Source organism: Camelus ferus, chromosome 16 (assembly GCF_009834535.1).
Source record: "Camelus ferus isolate YT-003-E chromosome 16, BCGSAC_Cfer_1.0, whole genome shotgun sequence".
In the NCBI taxonomy this organism is placed as follows: domain Eukaryota; kingdom Metazoa; phylum Chordata; class Mammalia; order Artiodactyla; family Camelidae; genus Camelus; species Camelus ferus.
In genome coordinates, this window is record NC_045711.1 from 4,129,818 (window position 1) to 4,148,233 (window position 18,416).

Here is an 18,416-nt window from a genome sequence, read left to right on the forward strand (position 1 = left end):
TCGGATATTTGCCCTTGATGTTTGGAGCTGGGGGCAGGGAGCAAGTGTGAGGGGCAAGGTAGGTCATGTGGCCTTGGCCTCATCCTGCAAAGATATTCCGGGTCTCAGTACCTGTGGACGGGAGTCAGGAACAAGAGCTGGGCAAGGAGATAAGAAAGCGTATTTGTGGGAGCCCTGTGGGTTGGAAGAGACTCCTGCCGGGAAGGAAGACACGTGCCTGCCCACCGGCTGCGGGGCTCAGGCGGATGGCACAAGCTCTCAGGACTTCCAGGCTGAGGGTGCACAGAGCTGACCAGAAGTCAGTGGCTGAGCAGGCTGGAGCTCTGTGCTCAGACACTGGGGTGAAGCCCCGGGGATACCCAGGCCAGAGTTAGCCATCTTCTCGTCCACTCCCTCATTCTACCACCCAGACCAGGATTCCTGCTATCTGAACGTGGAGGGGCACCCTCAGCTCCTCAGCTTCGGGAAACTGCTCTCCTTCCTTCCACAAGCACGCCTGGGAGGGGAACAAAACCTTTGCTGGAGGAGAAAGGTGATACCTTCTCAGCCCGCTCCCCCCAGCCCCCATCCTTCCAAGACCTGGTGCTGGTGGACAAAGAGGATCCCTGCTCTGTTGGCATCTCTGCAGGCTCTGAAGCCTAAGGGAGGTGCCTGAGGATGAGGGGAGCCGACACCGCAGGGCTGAGAGCGAGGAAGAGGGAAGGTGCAGAGGAGCCGGGCAGCCTCAGGTGGCTGCGTCGTCGGGTATAAAGAAAATCAAGGCCTCCCTACAGGCTTCCTCTTTTAACTGCTTCCCCTTTTAACCTCCTAAAAAGTGCCCAGGGACTCAAGCTGGCTCCAACCCAGAGTGTGATCTCTGACAGAGCTGTCAGGGTTTCTAGAAGCAATCTCAGCCGACTCCATTTCTGTCTCCCTGAAGAGACGTCCACCTCCCTGAGCCACCTCGGGAAAAGAGAATGATGTGAGACAAGCAGCCCACAGCTGTGTCCCCCAGGCCCACCCTCTAGTTGGCATCCTGACCATCTCTGCGGGTTCCAGCGCCAGAAAGCTGCCAACCTGCTGAGCCCCACGGGATGCAGTCGAGCCCCTCACCTCCTGAGCACCTCTCTCTCCAAGCCCCAGTTTGCATAGCTGGTCCCAGGCCCTTGTTGGCAGGCCCCTTGCTGACTAAGCCAATGGCTGGGGGCAGACCCCATTTGGACCCCTTTGCTGAACCTGCTGCAGGCCTGTGGTCCCCTGGTCTCCTCTCTGTATATCCCCTGCCGAGAAGATGCTAAAACTCTCTAAACTCCTGGTCTGAGGACCCTCTTCCCCGACCCCCAACTCCTTCCCCCACCCCAACCTCACTCCCCAGCCAAGAATCCTCATAGCAGAGGGGGATTAAAACTGTTTCTGTTAGCACACCCCCTCTGAGCCAGGCACTGGGCAAGATGGGGCAGTTTGACTTGCTGCTCTGTGCTCTGGGGCCACCCAGTCCCCTGGGTACCACTGAGCCCATTCCAGACAGGGGGCTTAACCACAGGCCTGGCTGAGGGGGGTTGGGAGGGACTGGGAGGTGGACGCAGGAGGGAAAAAAAATCAATGCACGTCAACAGGGTTGGAAATTTATTTTCCAGCTTGGAAGAGGGTATTTACAAAGAGGCAAGGAGGAAAATGAAAAGCTGTAAACACATATCTGCCATCTTCCTCTTCGGGCCATTTCTTGATTAAAAAGAAAATATTTCCCAAGGTCCAGCTGGGGGGAGGTGCAAAGCGGTGGGGGCCTGGATGGCCAACGCCTGCTGGGCAGGGAAGATGGAGAGGGATCCTGAGGTCCTGATACAACTGCAACAGTAAGAGGAATTCATTTGCTGACGGGAAGCTTTCAGCACTTTGGGATGCAGTCTACATGCATTATTTAATTTAATTCTACAACCGAGCTAGGAAACAAACCCTGTTATCCTCCTGGGCAGGAAACTGAGGCACAGAGAGTGAGGAACTTGCCCAGAGTCTCCCAGGGAGCAGGGGCCACAGCCTGGGCTCTTAACCTCTTCCCTAACCTGCCTCCCCACCCTGGGCAGACCCCGCCCCTCCCCTCCTCTCAGGCCCTGAGGCTGAGGGGTGGGGTGGGGGGCATTCTCCCTTGTCTCTGCTGGAAGAGTACCCCCCCTGAGGTCTAATCCCACTCCCACCAGGCCGCCTGGGTGGGTAGTGGGACGGGGTCTGCGGCTGCAGCCAGGGCCCCGTAAATGTGCTCTGCTAATCCCTTTAATAAGCAGCATTGTGAGGCTCTGAGTGTGCAGGGCAGCGCTGGCTGGAGCCTTCGCGCACACCAGAGGGGCCCCACACTTCATGCCGCTCCTTTTGTGGCAAGGGAAGTGCCAGGGCCGCCTGGGGGCTGAACCAGGGGTCCCAGGGACCCTCCTCCCAAACACACCCAGTGCACCTCCCTCACTGACGGCACTAGGTCCCAGACACAGGCCTCCCTCGGAGTCCTGAGACTTGGGCTGGCCGTGATGCCCCAGAAGCCAGAGGGGCTTCGCTCAGGGTCTCTGATTGGCCAGCCACCTCCGCTGCCATCTGGCCTGGAGGAGGCGTGGAGAAGGTCAAGCCCAAGGTAGGACTTCACTCCTGACCCTCCCCCTGGGCTCCCCTGCCTTCCTGGGCTCCCCTAGTTCTCCCCAGAGCTCACACAGGCCCCGTGTCCTTGGCATTTCCCAACCCCCACCCCAGGATGGAAGAGCCAAGACCACAGGGCTTAGTAAAGTGACTGATGTGTGAAGAGAGACCTTCATCCAGTCTGTCCCCAGAAGTCCCTGCCTTGCCAAGTATAGGGGTAGGCGTACCCAGGGGAGAGGACGGTCCTAGGGAGAAGAACCTTAAGGGTGAAACAGCCTTGGGGACCGGGACTCTGGAGGGAAAGGCCAGAAAGAGGGGCTTCCTCGTGCCCTGCCCCCTCCTGCGAGTGTCCCCTCCCGCCTCATCCCCTGCCTCTCCCACGTGGAGCCCTGCCCCACTCATGCTCCCAGGAGCCCATCTCTGCTGCTCCTGTCTTTACAAAGGGGCCACAGTATCCTGCTGGGGGCTGAGGGGCCGGGGTGATGGTGGGGTGAAGGACGGAAGAGGGGCGTGCCCTCATCCTGTGTGGCCCGGCCCAAGAGGGGGGCTCCTGCCTCCTCACATACTCCCTGGGTCTCTGTTGGATCCATGCCCAGGGAACCAGGGTCGCTTCTCCCCAGCAAGGCCAGCCACCTCTCTGCCCTCTCTGACACCTTTGAATTTTGCCAGGCTCCATACTGAGTGAGGGCAACATAAGAGCTGAGCTTTTTCATTCTTTTCCTTATTTCACGAGAGCCATGGCTCATTAGTTGTGGCTCATTCCATTGTCCCCCTGTCCCCTGTGGCTTGCCCATCCTGTGCCATGGCACAGAGGGGCAGCTGTGGGTAGCAGGCCCATTTTCCAAAAAGAGCCAGCAGGGACTGGGTGGACACAGCTGGCGGTGGGCCTGGGAGCCAGCCTTAGTGATGCCGGGAGTTGCCGCATCTCCGTCTGGGGCCTGCACCAGCGCAGTTCTCTCTTGGAGGTTGCAGACGCAGGGCCGCTGGCTTCCTGCTCTCTAGTTTGGCTGTCTGCAAGACAGGGTGACCAGCATCTACCTCCCAGGCGCACAGAGGTGCTGGGGAATGTGAGGTCACAGTGAGATGTTCTGTCTGAGTTCGGATGCCTCTCCAGGAGCCACTCCTCATCCCCTACCTTACTCTGAGGTCTGGCGAGCAGCCTCCTGTAGAGTGTGCCTTTTCCCACGGACCAGAATCCACTTACTTCCACTGCGTGGGGAGGCCACTGGGATGCTAGTCCCCCCCAACCCGGAGCCCCCAGCTCTGTCTCCTGCAGCCCTGGCAGGTGTCTGGTGGACCTTCCCTATGAGTCCAGCTCAGCTGCAGAAGCCCAATTCAGAGCCGGGGGTCTTAGGAATGGCAGGGAGGGCGGCAGCCAGAAGCTGGGCCACTGAGTCAAGATGTTCGGAGGCGGCCCTGAAAACTCGGCAGCCTTTCTCGGTCTCCTCCTTCTCCTGGCATCCCGCCTGCATGGGGCGCCATCCGGCACTGCATGGGCCAGAGGCCCCTTCTCCCCCCCTTCCCACAGCTGCTCCTCCTGCTCCGTGTGCAGTTCTTCCCCTCCCCCATCGCCCCGGCGCCGAAGGGGGTCTCGGCTCTGTCCCAACATTTCCGTCTCTGGGACCCCCAAGACTGGCCCCTACACATGCATGTCACTGCAGAATTCTGCTGCAAGCTCCCCCTCCTCCCCACGCCTCCCGATTCCCTCTCCACCTGCTTGCAGAGATCAGTGTTCTTCTCCACCATTGTCCAGATCTTTTCCCAAAAGATTCCTCAATGCTTTTCTTTTCACAAGGGAAAAAAAAAGGAAAAAAAAAACAATGCCAACAGCCCAGCGTCCGTGAGCAACCCAACAGTAACAAAGCGTGTGTTCGGGATGGAGGAAGGTAAGGCCACACACTTCCGTTTGCCGCTTGCTCCGAGGGCTGGGCAGCCGGGGGGCCTGAAAGGGGACCGTGTGTGCACCCCTCCACATCCACGTCCACTTCCGCTTCCGCACACACTCGTTGTCCTGTCTCAGTGAGAAGAGAAAGGGGGTTGACAGAGGCATGTAGGGAAGCACCCAGGACCAGCCAGGCCCCTGATTCTTTTACTGGTAGTCATGCTGCAGAAGTCCCTCATCTCCTTACCACGTCACTCACTCATTCATTCATTTGAGAAATGTTTTCTGAGCATCAGCTACTTTCTAGGCCCTGTGGTTGGCACTAGGGAATGCAGAGATAAAGCACCAAGCTGATCCCTGAGGGACGGTCCCCCTGGATGGGGACATGCGTGTGGGCGGAGAGCGCACCACGTGCTTGAGGGCCCAGGGCAGGAGCTAGTATAGAGCGCAGTGGGGCCTGCGTCAAAACAGCCCAGGCTCATGGAGGAGTGGATGCTTGTGCTAAGCTTGGAAGATGAGTGGGCGTTCTGGGGGCCAAGGGAGACTTTTCAGTCAGAAGGAGTTGCACGAGCACAGACCTAGAGGCCTAAAGCAGCCTGGAGAGCCCCCCAAACTGCCCAAGTTCATTACTTTGGTCCCTCAAATCCGGTAACAGGTGACGTTAGGGAGGTGGGGCCTTGGCGGGGGTGGCGGTGGGTCGTGGAAGGCTGTTTGATAGTGCTGAGGAGTTTAGACCTTATCCTGAGGACCATTCAAAGTCGATGAAGGTTTTTAAGCAGAGGAAGCGCAAGGGGAGGTTTGTGCAGCAGACAGGCCACTGTGGCTTCAGGATGGAGGTCGGGAGCCCAGCAGGGAGCTTTTGAGACTATCCGGACGGGAAGCGCAGGCCTAACCCCAGCAGCGGCCATGGGAGTGGAGAGGAAGGAAAAGGCTGGGGGAGACGTCCGTCCATCCATCTGTCCGGGAGATAAATTCAGCAGAGCTTGGTCAGCCTGGGATATGGGGGCGAGGGAGAGCCCACCCCCTTCCCTCTTACCCCAGGCCTCATTGGTGAAGACAGAGTATTAACAGGACAGTTCAGGCTCTACCTGGCCCCCAAAAGCAGCAAACTCATCTTGTCAGCCCCTTTGGCCACTGCCCCTGCACTGTCACACGATGGGACTCGTGAGATGGGGGTCACTGGGCTGCTGCGGGGGTCGCTGTGGGCCTGTGCTGGGGGGCAGCGGGGGTGCCGCGCTTGGTCCCAGGCTCCCGTCTCCTCAGCTTCCTTGGCAGCGTGGATGTGCTGGCACTTTGCATCAAGGTCGTTAGGCCTGTCCCCCAGCTCTGGAGAGAGGCCAACCTTCCCCATGCTAGGGGCCTTTTCTGCTCCTTCATCTGGGGCTTTCTTCCTTGGGCCTGGTGTCCAGGGCCTCAGGAAGCCCCTGCTGGTCTTGCTCCTGCCCGTGCTCCTCTCTCCTGCCCTCCTGGCCCTGCTGTCAGCGCCCCCTAGTGCTGGGTCGGCCTGCGTGAAGGCAAGGGCCTCTGAAATCGGTGGGGCCTCTGAGATCTCCCACAGATTCCTTGGCTGGCTTGTGGGGAAAGAGGTGTGTGGAGGGAGCTTTCTTGGAGCCTGCAGCTTCCATACAGAAATCCCAGGGTCTATTCTTTGCTTTCCTGCCCCGTCCCTCTCGGCACACTGGCCTGTACCCCTGAATGAGGGTGAGACTGGAGAGTAAGTGGGAAAGGAAAGAGCCCACCTGGTGGCCTTGTCTTCTGTCCACATCTCTGTAATTCTCGACATGGCTCAGAGTCGGGCCCAGCAGGGCAGCCCGTGTCTCCTGGAGCTTAGGGGCCGTCTCCAGGCCCACAGCCTGTGTCCCCAGGCCCCTCCTTCCACTGCCTCGTGTCTGCTGAGAGGTTCTGGTGTCCAGGCACACCCTTCCAGCCTGGGCCCAGGCCCCAGCCATGGCCGGTGCAGCCTGAGAGCCCCTCACGCCTGGGACTGGGGGCCTGCTGTGAAGGAGGGCAGCAGGGACTCCCCCCCACCCATTCTGTGGCTGTTGCTCCCGGGCCACCAGTGCTTTGAGGGGTAGCCTGCAAGGAGCAGGGGTCAGTGGCCAGTTCCCGGCTGGCTGGTAGAGGCCAGCCCGGGAGTAAAGGCCATGACTCGTCCCCTAACAAAAGCCAGCTGTGCTGCGTGTGTGGGGCAGCAGGGGGCCTGGGTGTGGATGCCAGCTGGAGATGAAGGAGACCAGATAAGCATAACATTCGAGCATACCTTGCTGTTTCAAATGACTGCTCTGAGGCCCTGAGCTCCTGAGGCAGGCAGGCTGGACCCCATCAGCCCTGGGCAGGCATACCTTGGAGGAGAGGTTGCAGGTACCACATCTCGGCTTGGGGCGGATGTTCAGAGTTTACCCAGGGAGGTGTGTGCCCACATCTCAGAGCCCACTGGGAGGGGCTGAAAGGGGATGGGAACTGGCTGTTTTCAAAAAGCCAAGAAGTAATTATTTTTTTTCCTTGCATTCAGCATGCAAGGAAGTCTATTCCCAGCCCACCTACCCCAGTACCTGTCTTCGGTCAAGAGATGGTGAGGCAGTTGAGTAAGGTGCCCACAGTTGAGGGAGACAGAGCCAGTTGCCATATCCAAGATGGTAGCATGGCTGTGCCAGGCCCAGGGAAGGGGCAGAGGAGGGGGTGGGCGCCTCACTGCCTGCTTCCCAGGTTGACTGAGCATGTACATTTTGGGGGGCCTCCAGGAGACTTCTGAGCCAAGAGGAGGGGAGGAAGGAGGTACTCAGACAAGTAGGGACCCTCTGCCCATTGGAGGAAGCCCCTCTCAAATAAGGCAATCCCTCCTGCAGGGAAACAGGCCACTTTCCAGGACGGGCCACAGATAAACCGGGGCCTGGCCAGCAGGCGGATTGTGTGGGTGAGGACAAGTGAGCACGTGCGTGGCTGAGCCGGGACAGGCAGGGCAGGAGGAGGAGACGTAGGGACAGAGCAGGCGGGGAAGCTGCAGTCCTTGCCATGTCCTGGCTTCTCCCCTCCTGCCTGGCCTGTCAGTCCAGCACAGGAGCCTCTCATGGAAGTAGGGGAGCATGCTGGCTGAGCACGAGTGTGTGTGTGCAGGCGTGGGCACATGCCCCGTGTATGGCAGTGTGGTCCAGACACGTCATCAGGGCAGCCACACTTCTGGCCCAAAGGGGTTCCCACAATGAAGGAAAAACTGGGGCCTGCCGGCCAAAGGAGCTTCTCCCTCCTCCGGCTGAGCCTCCCTGTGACCTGAGGTGCCACCTGGCCCAACTCGGGAGCACGTGGGGGTCCCCCTGCGGAAGGATGTAAACGGACCCAGATTGGTGCCTGAAGGCAGGCAGTCCTGCCCAGGGTATATTCCCCACCCCTTGAGACTACACTCTGACCGGGCCCGGTCCTCTCTTCTGTCTTGCAGAACTACAGCGAGAGGGAAGCATCGAGACCCTGAGTAACAGCTCCGGCTCCACCAGCGGCAGCATCCCGAGAAACTTTGATGGCTACCGATCTCCATTGCCCACCAATGAGAGTCAGCCCCTCAGCCTCTTCCCTACCGGCTTCCCGTAGGTACCAGCAACCTGCTTCTGACTGGCCGGCCCACTCACCTGCTGGCGGGAAGGGGAGAAGCCCCCTCTGGTCCTACCCTTCAGTCTCCGCTCCTCGTTTACCGCCCACCTTCCCCAAGCCTAGTGACAACAGCAGCCCACCCTCCCTGGATTGAGAAGAGACCTTTCTCTGAAGCACCTCGGCGCAATCTGACCTCTGCCCCCCTCCGCATCAGCAGGGCTGTGGCCGAGAGAGACTCCACAGAAGCTCCGTCCCCTCCTCCATTGGCACACCATATCCTGCATTGGATCCGCTTTTGTATTTTCTAACCAAACCCTTGGGGGGCCTGGGTGGGGAGAGGGTGGATGGCCTGGCGGGCACTTTGGTCCTGAGTGGACAGCCCCAGCCCACTCCTGGCTTTGACACACGCCGCCCAGCTTCCCTTGGCCAACCTCCCCTCTGGCACAGGGTGAACTGAGGCCCAGAGTGTTATGGAAGGAAGAAGGAAGGAGAAGCCCCCTTCCTCTTTTCTTTCCCCTTTGGATCATGGAAAGGATTTGTCTTTCTTGTCTGTAAGCCCTTTTACCCTGGCCCTGTACTGTTCAGTGGAGGAAACCGTGGTTACCAAGGCCCTGTCAAAAAGTGCACGTCTTGTCCAATAAATCACGCTGCAATTGGTGTCCATCCCTGAATTGCTGGGGTCGGGTCCTCTCCAAGCACTGAGCAGAGAGTCCTGTGGGCCTGACCGTGTGTCCCTGCTCGTGACACCCCCACCTTGACGTGTGCAGCTGAGGGGGAGTCAGGAAGGGGGTCGGAAGGAGGATGTTTACTCTGGAATTGGGGTGAGGCTTGACTGAAATCCATTCTCCAACCCTCTTGCCTATTACCAGAGCCATTGAGTTCTGGGGGCTCCTCAGGCCCGGACCTACCCTGGCTGTGGCAGTCAGGGTCCGTCAGGTCCTCTGCACGTGCCTGTGGCAGCTGTGGGAAGGAGAGGCTGATGAAGACTCCGGCCTTAACTTTGGGACGGGCACCTTGTCATTCCCTCTCTTTTCAAACTCAGAAGGTGAAGGATGGTCAGGTGATGGTGGGTCTCCCATGAAACCTGGCTGGAACCTTGGATGACAAGTTCCTGATGTGGTTGCCCTCCCACCTCCCAATTCTGGACCTAAGGTGCATGGCAGGAAGGAGACGGGAGCAGCGGGAACAAAAACGGGTATTGAGCCTGAAGGAGCCGAAGGCTAGCGCCAGTCCCACCTTCCCTGAGGCCCCAGAGGGGCCTGGGAGGACTGAAGGAAACCCACTGAGCCAGGTGTGGTTGGGGGTGAAGTTTAATGTAACAGCTGCAGAAGAGCTGAGTTCGCAAACAATCAGGCTCCCCATCCAACCGTCCAGCTGGAGCCGGGGCAGCTCTGGGGCCCCTGCCCACTTCCCACACACCCCATCCCATCCTGGCACCTAAAGAGAGAGTTCATCTTCATCTTCAGTGCCTTCAACCCCACCAGTCGGGCATGCCAGGAGAAGGGGGACCTGAATCCTACTCAGCTCTGAAGGCTGAGTAGATGGCCCTGCACAGAGTGGCTGAAGCCAGTCTCTCCTGCCTGGGAACCTGTGGGGTGAGAGATCACATGCCAGAGTGAGGCATGCTGGGAACGGAAGGAGACCTGGGAACAGCCAGTGGGGGCCACTGGACGAACAGCAGCTTTTCCCATTTCAAGTGAATTGGAGACACTGATGTGCCTGGAACAGCCCTCACCCCCAGCCAGAGCAGTGTTTCAGTCAAAAGGGGACAGGGAGGGAGGGGAATGCCACCAGGCTGTCAGTGCACACTGCCTGTGGCCTGGCTCCTTGGGGATGGGTCCAGAGCCCAAGGGAGGGTACACCTCTCTGACCCCACCCTTGGGCACAAGGATGGGGCAAAGATGGAGAGCCAGGAGCGCCCTCCAGCCACGCAGGGAACCGGTTGGCAACTTAGAGTCAGGAGTCCTCCCTGGCTCAGCCCTTTCCCTCCAGGGGGTGCGAAACAGCTGTGGCCGCCTTTAGTCAGGGAAAGTGGTGGGTGTAGGGCTGGACTTGCCGGCTGAGCTTGCAGGACAATCTGGTTATTCATCTGCTCGCAGCCAGGGCAACTCTTTGAGTATGTGGGGGAAGGGGGAGGATAAGAGAGGCCAGATAAGCTGGCCCCATGGCGGCTGCCACTGGAGCTGGGGTTATCAGAGAGGCCTTGGGCCTGGCCCCCGGCTAATTGGAGAGGTTATGGACCCTGCCACAGCCTGTAATCAGCTGGAAGTGAGAGCTGGGCCCCAGGGTGGGGGACCTTACTGCCCCCTGGCCCAGGAGCAGCCAGCCTCTTGTCCTCTAGAGATAACACCCCGGGCAACCTCTGCTTCACCCCCAGCGGCCCCTGCAGACCTCCACGATGGCATCACCTAGGAGGCCATCAGAACATGCATCTAATTGTGGCCTGACCAGGTGACCTTGAGGAAGCCTGATTCTCAGTGCTACCTGCTCAGCAGGCAAATTACCATGGACTTTCTCTCAATTTGATGGAGGAAAAAGTATCTTCATGCTTTGCGAGGAGGCTGATGGCAGCTGGGGTGGCAGCTCCAGCGGGGAGGGCACTGTCTGGGCTTGACTGGAGAAATGGCCCAGTGGTCCCAAAGTAAATTCAGGCACACAGCACTCTGTCAGACATTAGGGTCGACTCCTCTGGAAGCAAGCAGAGACCAGAGCAAGCAGCTGCCAGTCTAAGATTGGAAATGGTTTCTCTCTGCTGATTTTTCTGATTTTCCCAGATCACAGAATCTTTAAACCGTGCTCTAAAATAGCACTGTTCAGTCCTCATTTTGCAGATGAGAAGCCTGAACTCTAGCGAAGCCTTGCCCAAGGTTAAGAAGTCACACAGCTAATCTGCTGGCCTTGCTGCCTCACATGCCTGGGCCAGTTCCCCGAGAGGTCTCTATTCTGTGGTGACCTCCCTGTCCTGGGCCCCTACACAATCCAAGACTCTGAGCCCACTCACTCCCATTCCCTACCCCTAAAAGCATCCAGCCCTGGCCCCTAACAGGTTTTGAAGCTGTTCCTTTGTCCCTGCGTAACTAGGAAGGCAGCCCCTTCTCGCAGACCTAGAGCTGGAAATTCTAGGGGCAGAAGAGAAGGGTGTCTTGTATTCAAAGCAAGAGCCCAGCTTGGGACAGGCTGGAGTCTCAGTATTGCCTTGCCACAGGAGCAAGTGTAGCTGGCAGGACAGCAATGACATCACCAGCTTCGAAGGAGCGGCCTTGCTCTCTTTTAAGGTCCCTGGATCCCATCCCAACTTTGCTACCGGTAGCTGTGTGGCCTCGGGTAAATTACAGCACCTCTGGGCTCATCTGTAAAGTGGGGGAGGGGAGCACACCCAGCGGAGAAGAGCAACAGGGCCGAAGCAGGCGAAGAGGAAGCTGCAAGTCAAAAAAGCAACAGGTTGGTTGGAGGCCCGGAGGCTGACAGGACAGGCCAAATAGCTCTTCAGCGGCGGCAGGGTGGAGGGGTAGGGAAAGGGAGGGCAGGTGCGGTGACGCTGGAACGGGACTATCTCGAACTGCCCCTCCCCCCAAGCTGCTCCAGAGAATCCTGGTGGTGCTCCCTGAGAAAGGGAATCAAGAGCCTGGTGAGCGCGCAGGCCAGCCCCGCCCCTCTCTCGCAGGTGGGCTGGTCCTAGGGGGTCCTTTCTATGCTTTGCCCCGTTTCTCAAGCCACATAGCATAGTGGTCTGTTCACTCTGCCACGATCCCAGTCACCCACACCCATGATCTCACACTCCTGCAGGTCCACGCACTGGCAGATTCACAGACGTGCCCCTCACTTTTGCCGACCTCTGCGGCCCAAGCGGACTGCTGCGACCCGCGGACCTCGACCCCCGAGCATAGAACAGCCTGGAGCTCCATATAGTTATGAGATCCCCAAAACTCTGGGAGAAATCATCCAAAGTCCAGCGGGGACGCGTCTTGGGTTGTTGGGCCCTGTGACCTTCAGGTGCACAGCGACGACCCTCTAGGGCCAGGGCTGTCCCGCGCCAGAGCAGCCAGGCTGGGCCTCGCTTTCGCGACAGTCTGGAAGACTGGGGACTGGACCGTATGGGCCCTACTGCCCAGGCACTTCCTGGGACCTAACCGGAAGACGTGGCCCCGCCGCGCAAGGCCAGAGCCACGACGCAGCCGGGAAGAGGTCGAGCCTCCCGCTCTCCCCGCGCCCCCCACCCCATCCCAGCCACTTGGCCCGACCCTGCGCGGGGTAATTGGGTCGGGAGGGAGGCGACGGGCGGGCGGCGACTCCAGAGAGACTGCGCGCCTGTCAGCCGCAATTTGTCTAAGTGGACGGGACAGGCCGGGCCGCTGCGGGCCGGGGTCATCGAGGCCGCGGCCCCCACCCCAGCCAGACCCGGGACCGCGGGGGAGCTGGGCCTGGCCACTAAACGGAGCTGGCTGGCGCCAAGGCTCCGGGAGGCGCGGGTCCGGCCGGGAAGCCAGGGATGGGAAGCAACTCTGTCTGTCCTTCCCTCCCCTCCTTCCTACACATACAACGCTCAAAGACCAGGAGGATGCGCCCAGTGGCACCTTCACTACTGGTCATACTCATAGGGCCACACACGTCACCCAAGCTTAGCCCGGACACACTCGTAAACGGCGCACTTAGTACTAGTCTCACGTCAGCTCCCCGCTGCCTAGACGCACATCCCCTCTGCCACACGACTATACACTCCAAGCCATCAATCCAAGCAAGAACACACAGATCCACGCCCAAGACACCGGTGGGGACCAACCCCGCAAAGTTCCCAGAATTGACCCTTGACCCTGCAAAAGGTTACGGGGCCAAGGACGGACAGGCAGCCCAGCCAGGCTCCAGACCACGTTTCCACCCGGCCCAAGCCGCCCCTGCCCGATTTCCGGGTTGCGGGAAGCACAGAGCTTACTGAGCGCGTGCAACGGGCCGGAGGCCCGAGGCCCGCGCCCGCCCGACGCCCGGGCCCTGGACGGCCCGGGAGAGGGAGGGGCGGCTGAGCGCGCGTCCCCCGCCCGTCTGCGGGGCCCGGCCGATGCGAAGTGACAGGGGCCGGAGCTTTGTTGTGGAGCCTCGGCCGCCTGGCGCCAGCCGCCCCCGCCCGTGCCCTCCCCCTCCAGCCCCAGGCGGCTCGCAAGGCGCCCCCCGGGGCCTCTTAAAGAGACACGCACTCTCAGCCCGGGGGACCCCCCAGAGGCGCCTGTTCCCGGGAAGGGGAAGAGGAGTAGACCTGGGGGGAGGGGCTGAGCGGGAGTTGGGCGCTGCACGGCGCCGCTCCGGGGCCGCCTGGGCCTCCCCTTCGCGGGTTTTCGTTGAGCCAAGGATATTCCTCACTGGAGAGTTTGGCTGGAGGGGGTGGGGGGAAGGAGGATGGAAATTCAGAATCTTAAGAGTGGACGTAGCGGAGCCTCGGGTTGGTTGCGGGAAGGCCGGGAAGGACAGACGATGGGGTCCCGGTCGGGAAAGAGCCTGTGGCCTCCGGAGGGCAGGTCGGTGGCCCAGTAGCTGGCCAGGTGGGATCGTGGTCCCCAGATGCAGCCGCTGCACCATCGCCTTAGAGTTTCTTGGACAAACAACCCGGGCCAATGTGTTTCAGACTCTCTGGGCTTTGGACCAGCTACAGTCCTTCCCCAGGAAAATGTCCAAATTACACACATTTAGGTGTACTACACGCCATTCTTTCAAGTGCGAAAGTATGTGTACACACACGACTTAGCAAATGCATGCAAAGATTCCCAGGTCTGTGCACGGATTCCTGGCTACAGAACGCTGCCCTGGCTATTGTCTGGTCACCTCACCGACTGCGCAAACCTGTCTACACACATCCCTCCCCAGGGGCAACGTCCCACCTAAGATGGAGCCGGCAGGACTTTGCCTGTGCAAAGCTGCGACGGATCCTGCCCCAGCTGCGTAGACTGCGCAGCGGGGAGTCGAAGATTCGTTCTGGACAGAGAGGAGGCACTAAGAGAGGAGCGACCCAGTCAAGAGCAAGGTCTTGAAGAAAAACTCTTTGCGGGCGGCGCCCTGCAGCGCGCTGCGTAGGGGTGTTGCGAGATCTCTAGGGTCTCCTCGGAAAAGCAGAAAAAAGGTCCAGGAGGCCAAACCATTCCAGCCGGCTCCCAACCCGCACTGCCTGGAATGATCAGGCTTTACACGCCAGGTCTGAGCGTGCAGCAACAAGATTCCCTGTGACTGGTGTGAGCGGCAAATGGGTCACTGTTGGATGTGGGCTGTATACGCCCACCACGCCAGCATAGGGCCCGCGCAGGCTGAACTCGCCCGCTCTTGTATTATTAGTTGTGCGGGCCAGAATGTCACCCGTGTCTAGTGGGTGATCCGTCATGCCTTCAGAACGCGACCGCCAGGAATCAGTCCGAGTGTCAGCGCCTGACCCTGATTCAAGGCAGGTGTGTGGCCGCTTCACTGGGCTCACGCCTTAAGTTGCGGCTCCCGCTGCGCACAGAGGGCATCACCACATTGGGCGCGAAACACACACACACACACACACACACACACACACACACACACACACACACCCAAGAGGCAGGGGTGCAATATTGGTGCTGCAGGAGAACGAAGACCGATTGCGGGGCGAAGATGGAGGTTCAACCGCAAGTGCGTGCAGACACTCAGACCCCCACACTCGTTACTGGGCACTACTGAACTTGGGAGACGTGAGCTTTCGACAGCTGGAAACAAATTCTAAGAAAGTAGCAGAGAGCGGAGAGAGGATGCCAGTGTTTAGAATGAGGGATATTTATGTCCTCTGGTACCGGATGCGGCGAAAATTCGTTGGGCCGCGGGTCAAGAATCTGGGGGCTGGATCCGCCAGTGCCGTGCCTCCCTGTGTTCGGCGGAAGGTGCGGTCACCTTTCCAGCCCAGAGGTCCGGCTCTTGGGGCTGTGGGAGAGCTCAGCTTAGGCTGGGGACGCAGACGGGTGCTGGGCTTAGTCCAGGGCTTTCCCGGAACTCCAGGTTCCTCCTGAGTCTTCCTGTGAGGGGAGGCGCGGGCTAGGGGGTCCCCGCGTTTCCCGAGTGAAAGGCCGCGTCCCGCTCCCGCCCACGCCGACCCCCACCAGGGCTCTGCCACCGCTCCACTCACCGGCTCCCGCCACCTGGGTTCCTCTCCGGGACCTCGGCAGCTGGCGCCTCCTGACTCGCCCGCCCACTGGCCTCTCTTTCCAGCACCCGCAGCCTCCCTCCGGAGCGCAGGGGCCCGGGCGGCGCCTCGGCCCGGAGCTGGGTCGGAGGCCAAGCTGGGGCGCCGGCCAGAGCTGCCGGGCCGCTGGGCGCGGGAGAAGGAGGGCGCCCCCTCTCCTCTCGGGGCCGTGTCAATGCTTTGCACTTGGGGCAGCTTGCGGCTGGGGGTCCTTCCCCAGGGCCCTGGGACCCGGGTGCCCCCCGCCTCAGGCCCTTTCGGCGGGTCGGGTCGGCCCGCCGCGCTTTCCTGCTCGGGCGCAGGCAGCCGCGGGCGCGGGCGGCGGGGTGGGGGCCGGGGCAGGGGGAGGGGTCTCGGGGCCCGCTGGCCCGTCATTGGTTAATATTTTATTCTGTTGACATGTTTTCTTACTGCTGAGGCTTCCGACACCTTCTCCCCGGCCCCCCCTCCCGGCCGGAGCTTGGCCTGAGCTGTCAAAACCCCGCCCCCGGAGACCCACAATTGGTCCAAAAAGCGTAAAATCAGCAATCAAGGGGGGCCTGGCTCGTTAGCGCTGGGGATCCGAGCAGGGCAGGACATGTGAGATAGTCACAGTTTTCCAGAGATCACGACAAGATCTAACCAGTCGCGCGTGGTCCCCGGCGCCGGAGCGGGCCAGCCCAGCCCAGCCCCGCGTAGAGCCCCCCGCCGCCCCCGCGCTCAGAGCCCCGCGTACCTCGCCGTGCGCCGGACGGGGAGCCGGGAGGAGCCGCCGCCGCGCTTGCCACCCCGGTCGCCCTTCCTCCGCGCGCGCCGCCGCCCGGGCCGGGGGTCCGAGCCGCGCGCCCCCGGCCCCGGCCCCTGGGCTCCTGGGCCGGATGTCCCGATGAGAGAGCCGGCGCTGGCGGCCAGCGCCATGGCTTACCACCCGTTCCACGCGCCACGGCCGGCCGACTTCCCCATGTCCGCCTTCCTGGCGGCAGCGCAGCCCTCCTTCTTCCCGGCGCTCGCACTGCCGCCCGGCGCGCTGGCCAAGCCGCTGCCCGACCCGGGCTTGGCGGGGGCGGCGGCCGCGGCGGCGGCGGCGGCGGCGGCCGAGGCGGGGCTGCACGTCTCGGCACTCGGCCCGCACCCGCCCGCCGCGCATCTGCGCTCGCTTAAGAGCCTGGAGCCCGAAGACGAGGTGGAGGACGACCCCAAGGTGACGCTGGAGGCCAAGGAGCTGTGGGACCAGTTCCACAAGCTAGGCACCGAGATGGTCATCACCAAGTCCGGGAGGTAGGGAGGCCCGCCGGCCGGAGGGCGCGAGGGTGGGCGGGCGGGCAGGCGGGGGACCCGACAGCACCGACCAGCGCCGAACCCGCAGCTCGCGGGTCCTGGCTCGGCCCCCGCGCAACGCTTAGCTCCCAGACAACCAAGCTGATTTTCCTCATTTGGCACCGAACGAATTTTTTTCAAACTAAAGCATCGAAATCTCCTGAATGAAGTAAAACGAAAACATGTTCCTACAGAGTAGTCCCAACTGTTCTGAATCCCAAAGCCGAGAAGGCCCCGCGGCTCGGCCCTGGCGGGTTTCGGAGGTCTCGGTTGCAAGTCCTCAGCTCCGCGGCCTCGCTCTCCTGCCTCCGGGTCGGGCTCGGTGCTCCGGGGAGATGCAGCGTCTCCCGCACTCTCCTCCAACCCTGGAGCCCAGAATGGGACTCGCACCCTGCTAAGGCCCAGGATGGCCCGCTGGTTCCCGCCGGCCGCTCCGTTCTCGGCAGCGAACCCCGAGCTCTGAGCCGGACCAGCCGCTGCCTGACCCGGCCTGGAACCTTGTCCCGGACGAGGAACGAGGAGCTCCGGACACACAAGCCGCCTTAGGCCTTAAAGCCGGAAGAAAACTGCAGTCCCCGACCACTCAAGCTTTTGACTCAGCCACGGAGAATTCAGGCCTCAGGCTCACCCTCTTCCCCCGAACTTAAGGATCGGGGTCCTTGTTCGGTGCTGTAACCCAGTTCCTTCCCCAAACAGACATCCTCCGAATTTATTTCTGGGAGCTTGGGTCCCAAGTGAATGTATCCCCTGAACAAATTTCAGGGAGATTCAAGAGAAGGAGGTGTATTTCTAGAAGGCCTGGATTTCTTTCCTGGACACTGGCTTTCATCTCAGATGAGGGAGAAGGAGGATCACTCTATCTAAACATAGAGCAAATGAGAAAGAAGCCTTATAATAGGAGAGGGTCTGACAGGCAGAAATGGGCTCTCTTAGGAATAGCAACCACAGGTGGGGTCTCTCAGGCAGTAGTAAGGGGGCAGAGGAGAGACAACAGGAAACACGATGGGGAAGCAATGGTGGATGTTGGGGGAGAGGGGATCGCTGACATAAAGCCCGGTCCCATGACTGTCTCCATCTTTCCCCTCCTCGCAGGAGGATGTTTCCTCCCTTCAAGGTTCGAGTCAGCGGCCTGGACAAGAAGGCCAAATATATCCTGCTGATGGACATTGTGGCCGCTGATGATTGCCGGTATAAATTTCATAACTCGCGCTGGATGGTGGCGGGCAAAGCTGACCCAGAGATGCCCAAACGCATGTACATCCACCCGGACAGCCCAGCCACAGGAGAGCAGTGGATGGCCAAGCCGGTGGCCTTCCACAAGCTGAAGCTGACCAACAACATCTCTGACAAGCACGGCTTTGTGAGTGCAGGGCAGACGTGCAGATGGGGGTCGAGGACTTCAGCACCCGGCACAGCTGAGGGTGGGTGGACAGGAGAGGAGGCGGCGGGATTCTCCAGAGGGGAGTGCTTGCCAAACCTCCAGCGTGCCCCCACCCAGGTCACTGCCCTGTGGCCTATGATGGCTGGGCCTGGGCCCAGAGGGCTCTGCTCTGCAAGCCTGGAGAACGATGTGTCTGAACCCGATAAGCTCTAGGCTGCTCACAATCTCAGCTTCCGTCAGGCCTTGGAAAGCCCCTCCTAGAGTCTAGCGGTGGAGGCAGGTGCGAGACTGGGTCGTGCAGCCGCTGGTCTTTTTTTAGGTCCTGAGCTTGGAAGACTTTACGCAGGACCTCAGCTTGTCCTCACCCTCCCCAAGACCCTTGTTCCCACCCCTCTCCCCGAATGAGGAGGTTTAAAAGTTAAAACAGTCATCTCCACACCTTTTCTGAGACTCTTTTCCCTCCTCCCACAGGCTGATGCCCAACCAGGAGGAGGGAATTT

The 18,416-nt window shown here is 60.6% G+C and overlaps 3 protein-coding genes across 29 annotated transcripts in view; 2 read left to right on the forward strand and 1 right to left on the reverse strand.

The window, feature by feature from the left end:
• Positions 1–8,733, forward strand: part of BCAS3 (BCAS3 microtubule associated cell migration factor) — a 483,031-nt gene extending 474,298 nt beyond the window's left edge. For 16 of the 22 annotated variants that reach the window (XM_014552809.2, XM_032498338.1, XM_032498345.1 and 13 more), the window contains one exon: positions 7,914–8,733. In XM_014552809.2, the coding sequence (XP_014408295.2) occupies positions 7,914–8,062 (149 nt within the window). In that variant the 3' untranslated portion in view covers positions 8,063–8,733. Of the gene's footprint in view, positions 1–4,393; positions 4,485–7,913 lie in introns of all 22 variants that reach the window. The other 6 variants (XM_032498340.1, XM_032498348.1, XM_032498341.1 and 3 more) reach the window with 1 other exon arrangement.
• On the reverse strand, positions 1,589–15,629 carry LOC116669264 (translation initiation factor IF-2-like). Of its 3 annotated transcripts, XM_032498367.1 has the most exons (4): positions 15,183–15,629; positions 4,499–4,609; positions 4,312–4,382; positions 1,589–1,824 (listed from the first exon to the last, which is right to left on the reverse strand). In XM_032498367.1, the coding sequence occupies exons 1-4, from the start codon at positions 15,612–15,614 to the stop codon at positions 1,707–1,709; spliced, it is 732 nt and encodes a 243-aa protein (XP_032354258.1). In that variant the 5' UTR covers positions 15,615–15,629; the 3' UTR covers positions 1,589–1,706. The 3 variants fall into 3 exon arrangements, with proteins under 3 accessions (XP_032354258.1, XP_032354257.1, XP_032354256.1); XM_032498366.1 differs by lacking the exon at positions 4,312–4,382; XM_032498365.1 differs by lacking the exons at positions 1,589–1,824; positions 4,312–4,382; positions 4,499–4,609 and adding exons at positions 5,111–5,436; positions 5,569–5,984.
• Positions 15,630–15,808: 179 nt separating this feature from the next.
• The window catches only part of TBX2 (T-box transcription factor 2), a 32,800-nt gene continuing 30,192 nt past the window's right edge, over positions 15,809–18,416 (forward strand). For 2 of the 4 annotated variants that reach the window (XM_032498361.1, XM_032498362.1), the window contains exons 1-2: positions 15,809–16,496; positions 17,628–17,895. In XM_032498361.1, coding sequence (XP_032354252.1) covers positions 16,105–16,496; positions 17,628–17,895 — 660 coding nt within the window. In that variant the 5' untranslated portion in view covers positions 15,809–16,104. The remainder of the gene's footprint in view (positions 16,497–17,627; positions 17,896–18,416) is intronic. The other 2 variants (XM_032498364.1, XM_032498363.1) reach the window with 2 other exon arrangements.

Coding starts and splice junctions, on each gene's coding strand:
- LOC116669264 (XM_032498365.1), bottom strand. CDS start 15,614: ATGACGGGCCAGCGGGCCCCGAGACCCCTCCCCCTGCCCCGGCCCCCA. Junction 5,985..15,182: donor AACCCAGGTGGCGGGAGCCG/GTGAGTGGAGCG, acceptor GCCTTCACGCAG/GCCGACCCAGCACTAGGGGG. Junction 5,437..5,568: donor TTGCTGCTTTTGGGGGCCAG/GTAGAGCCTGAA, acceptor TCTCCCGGACAG/ATGGATGGACGGACGTCTCC.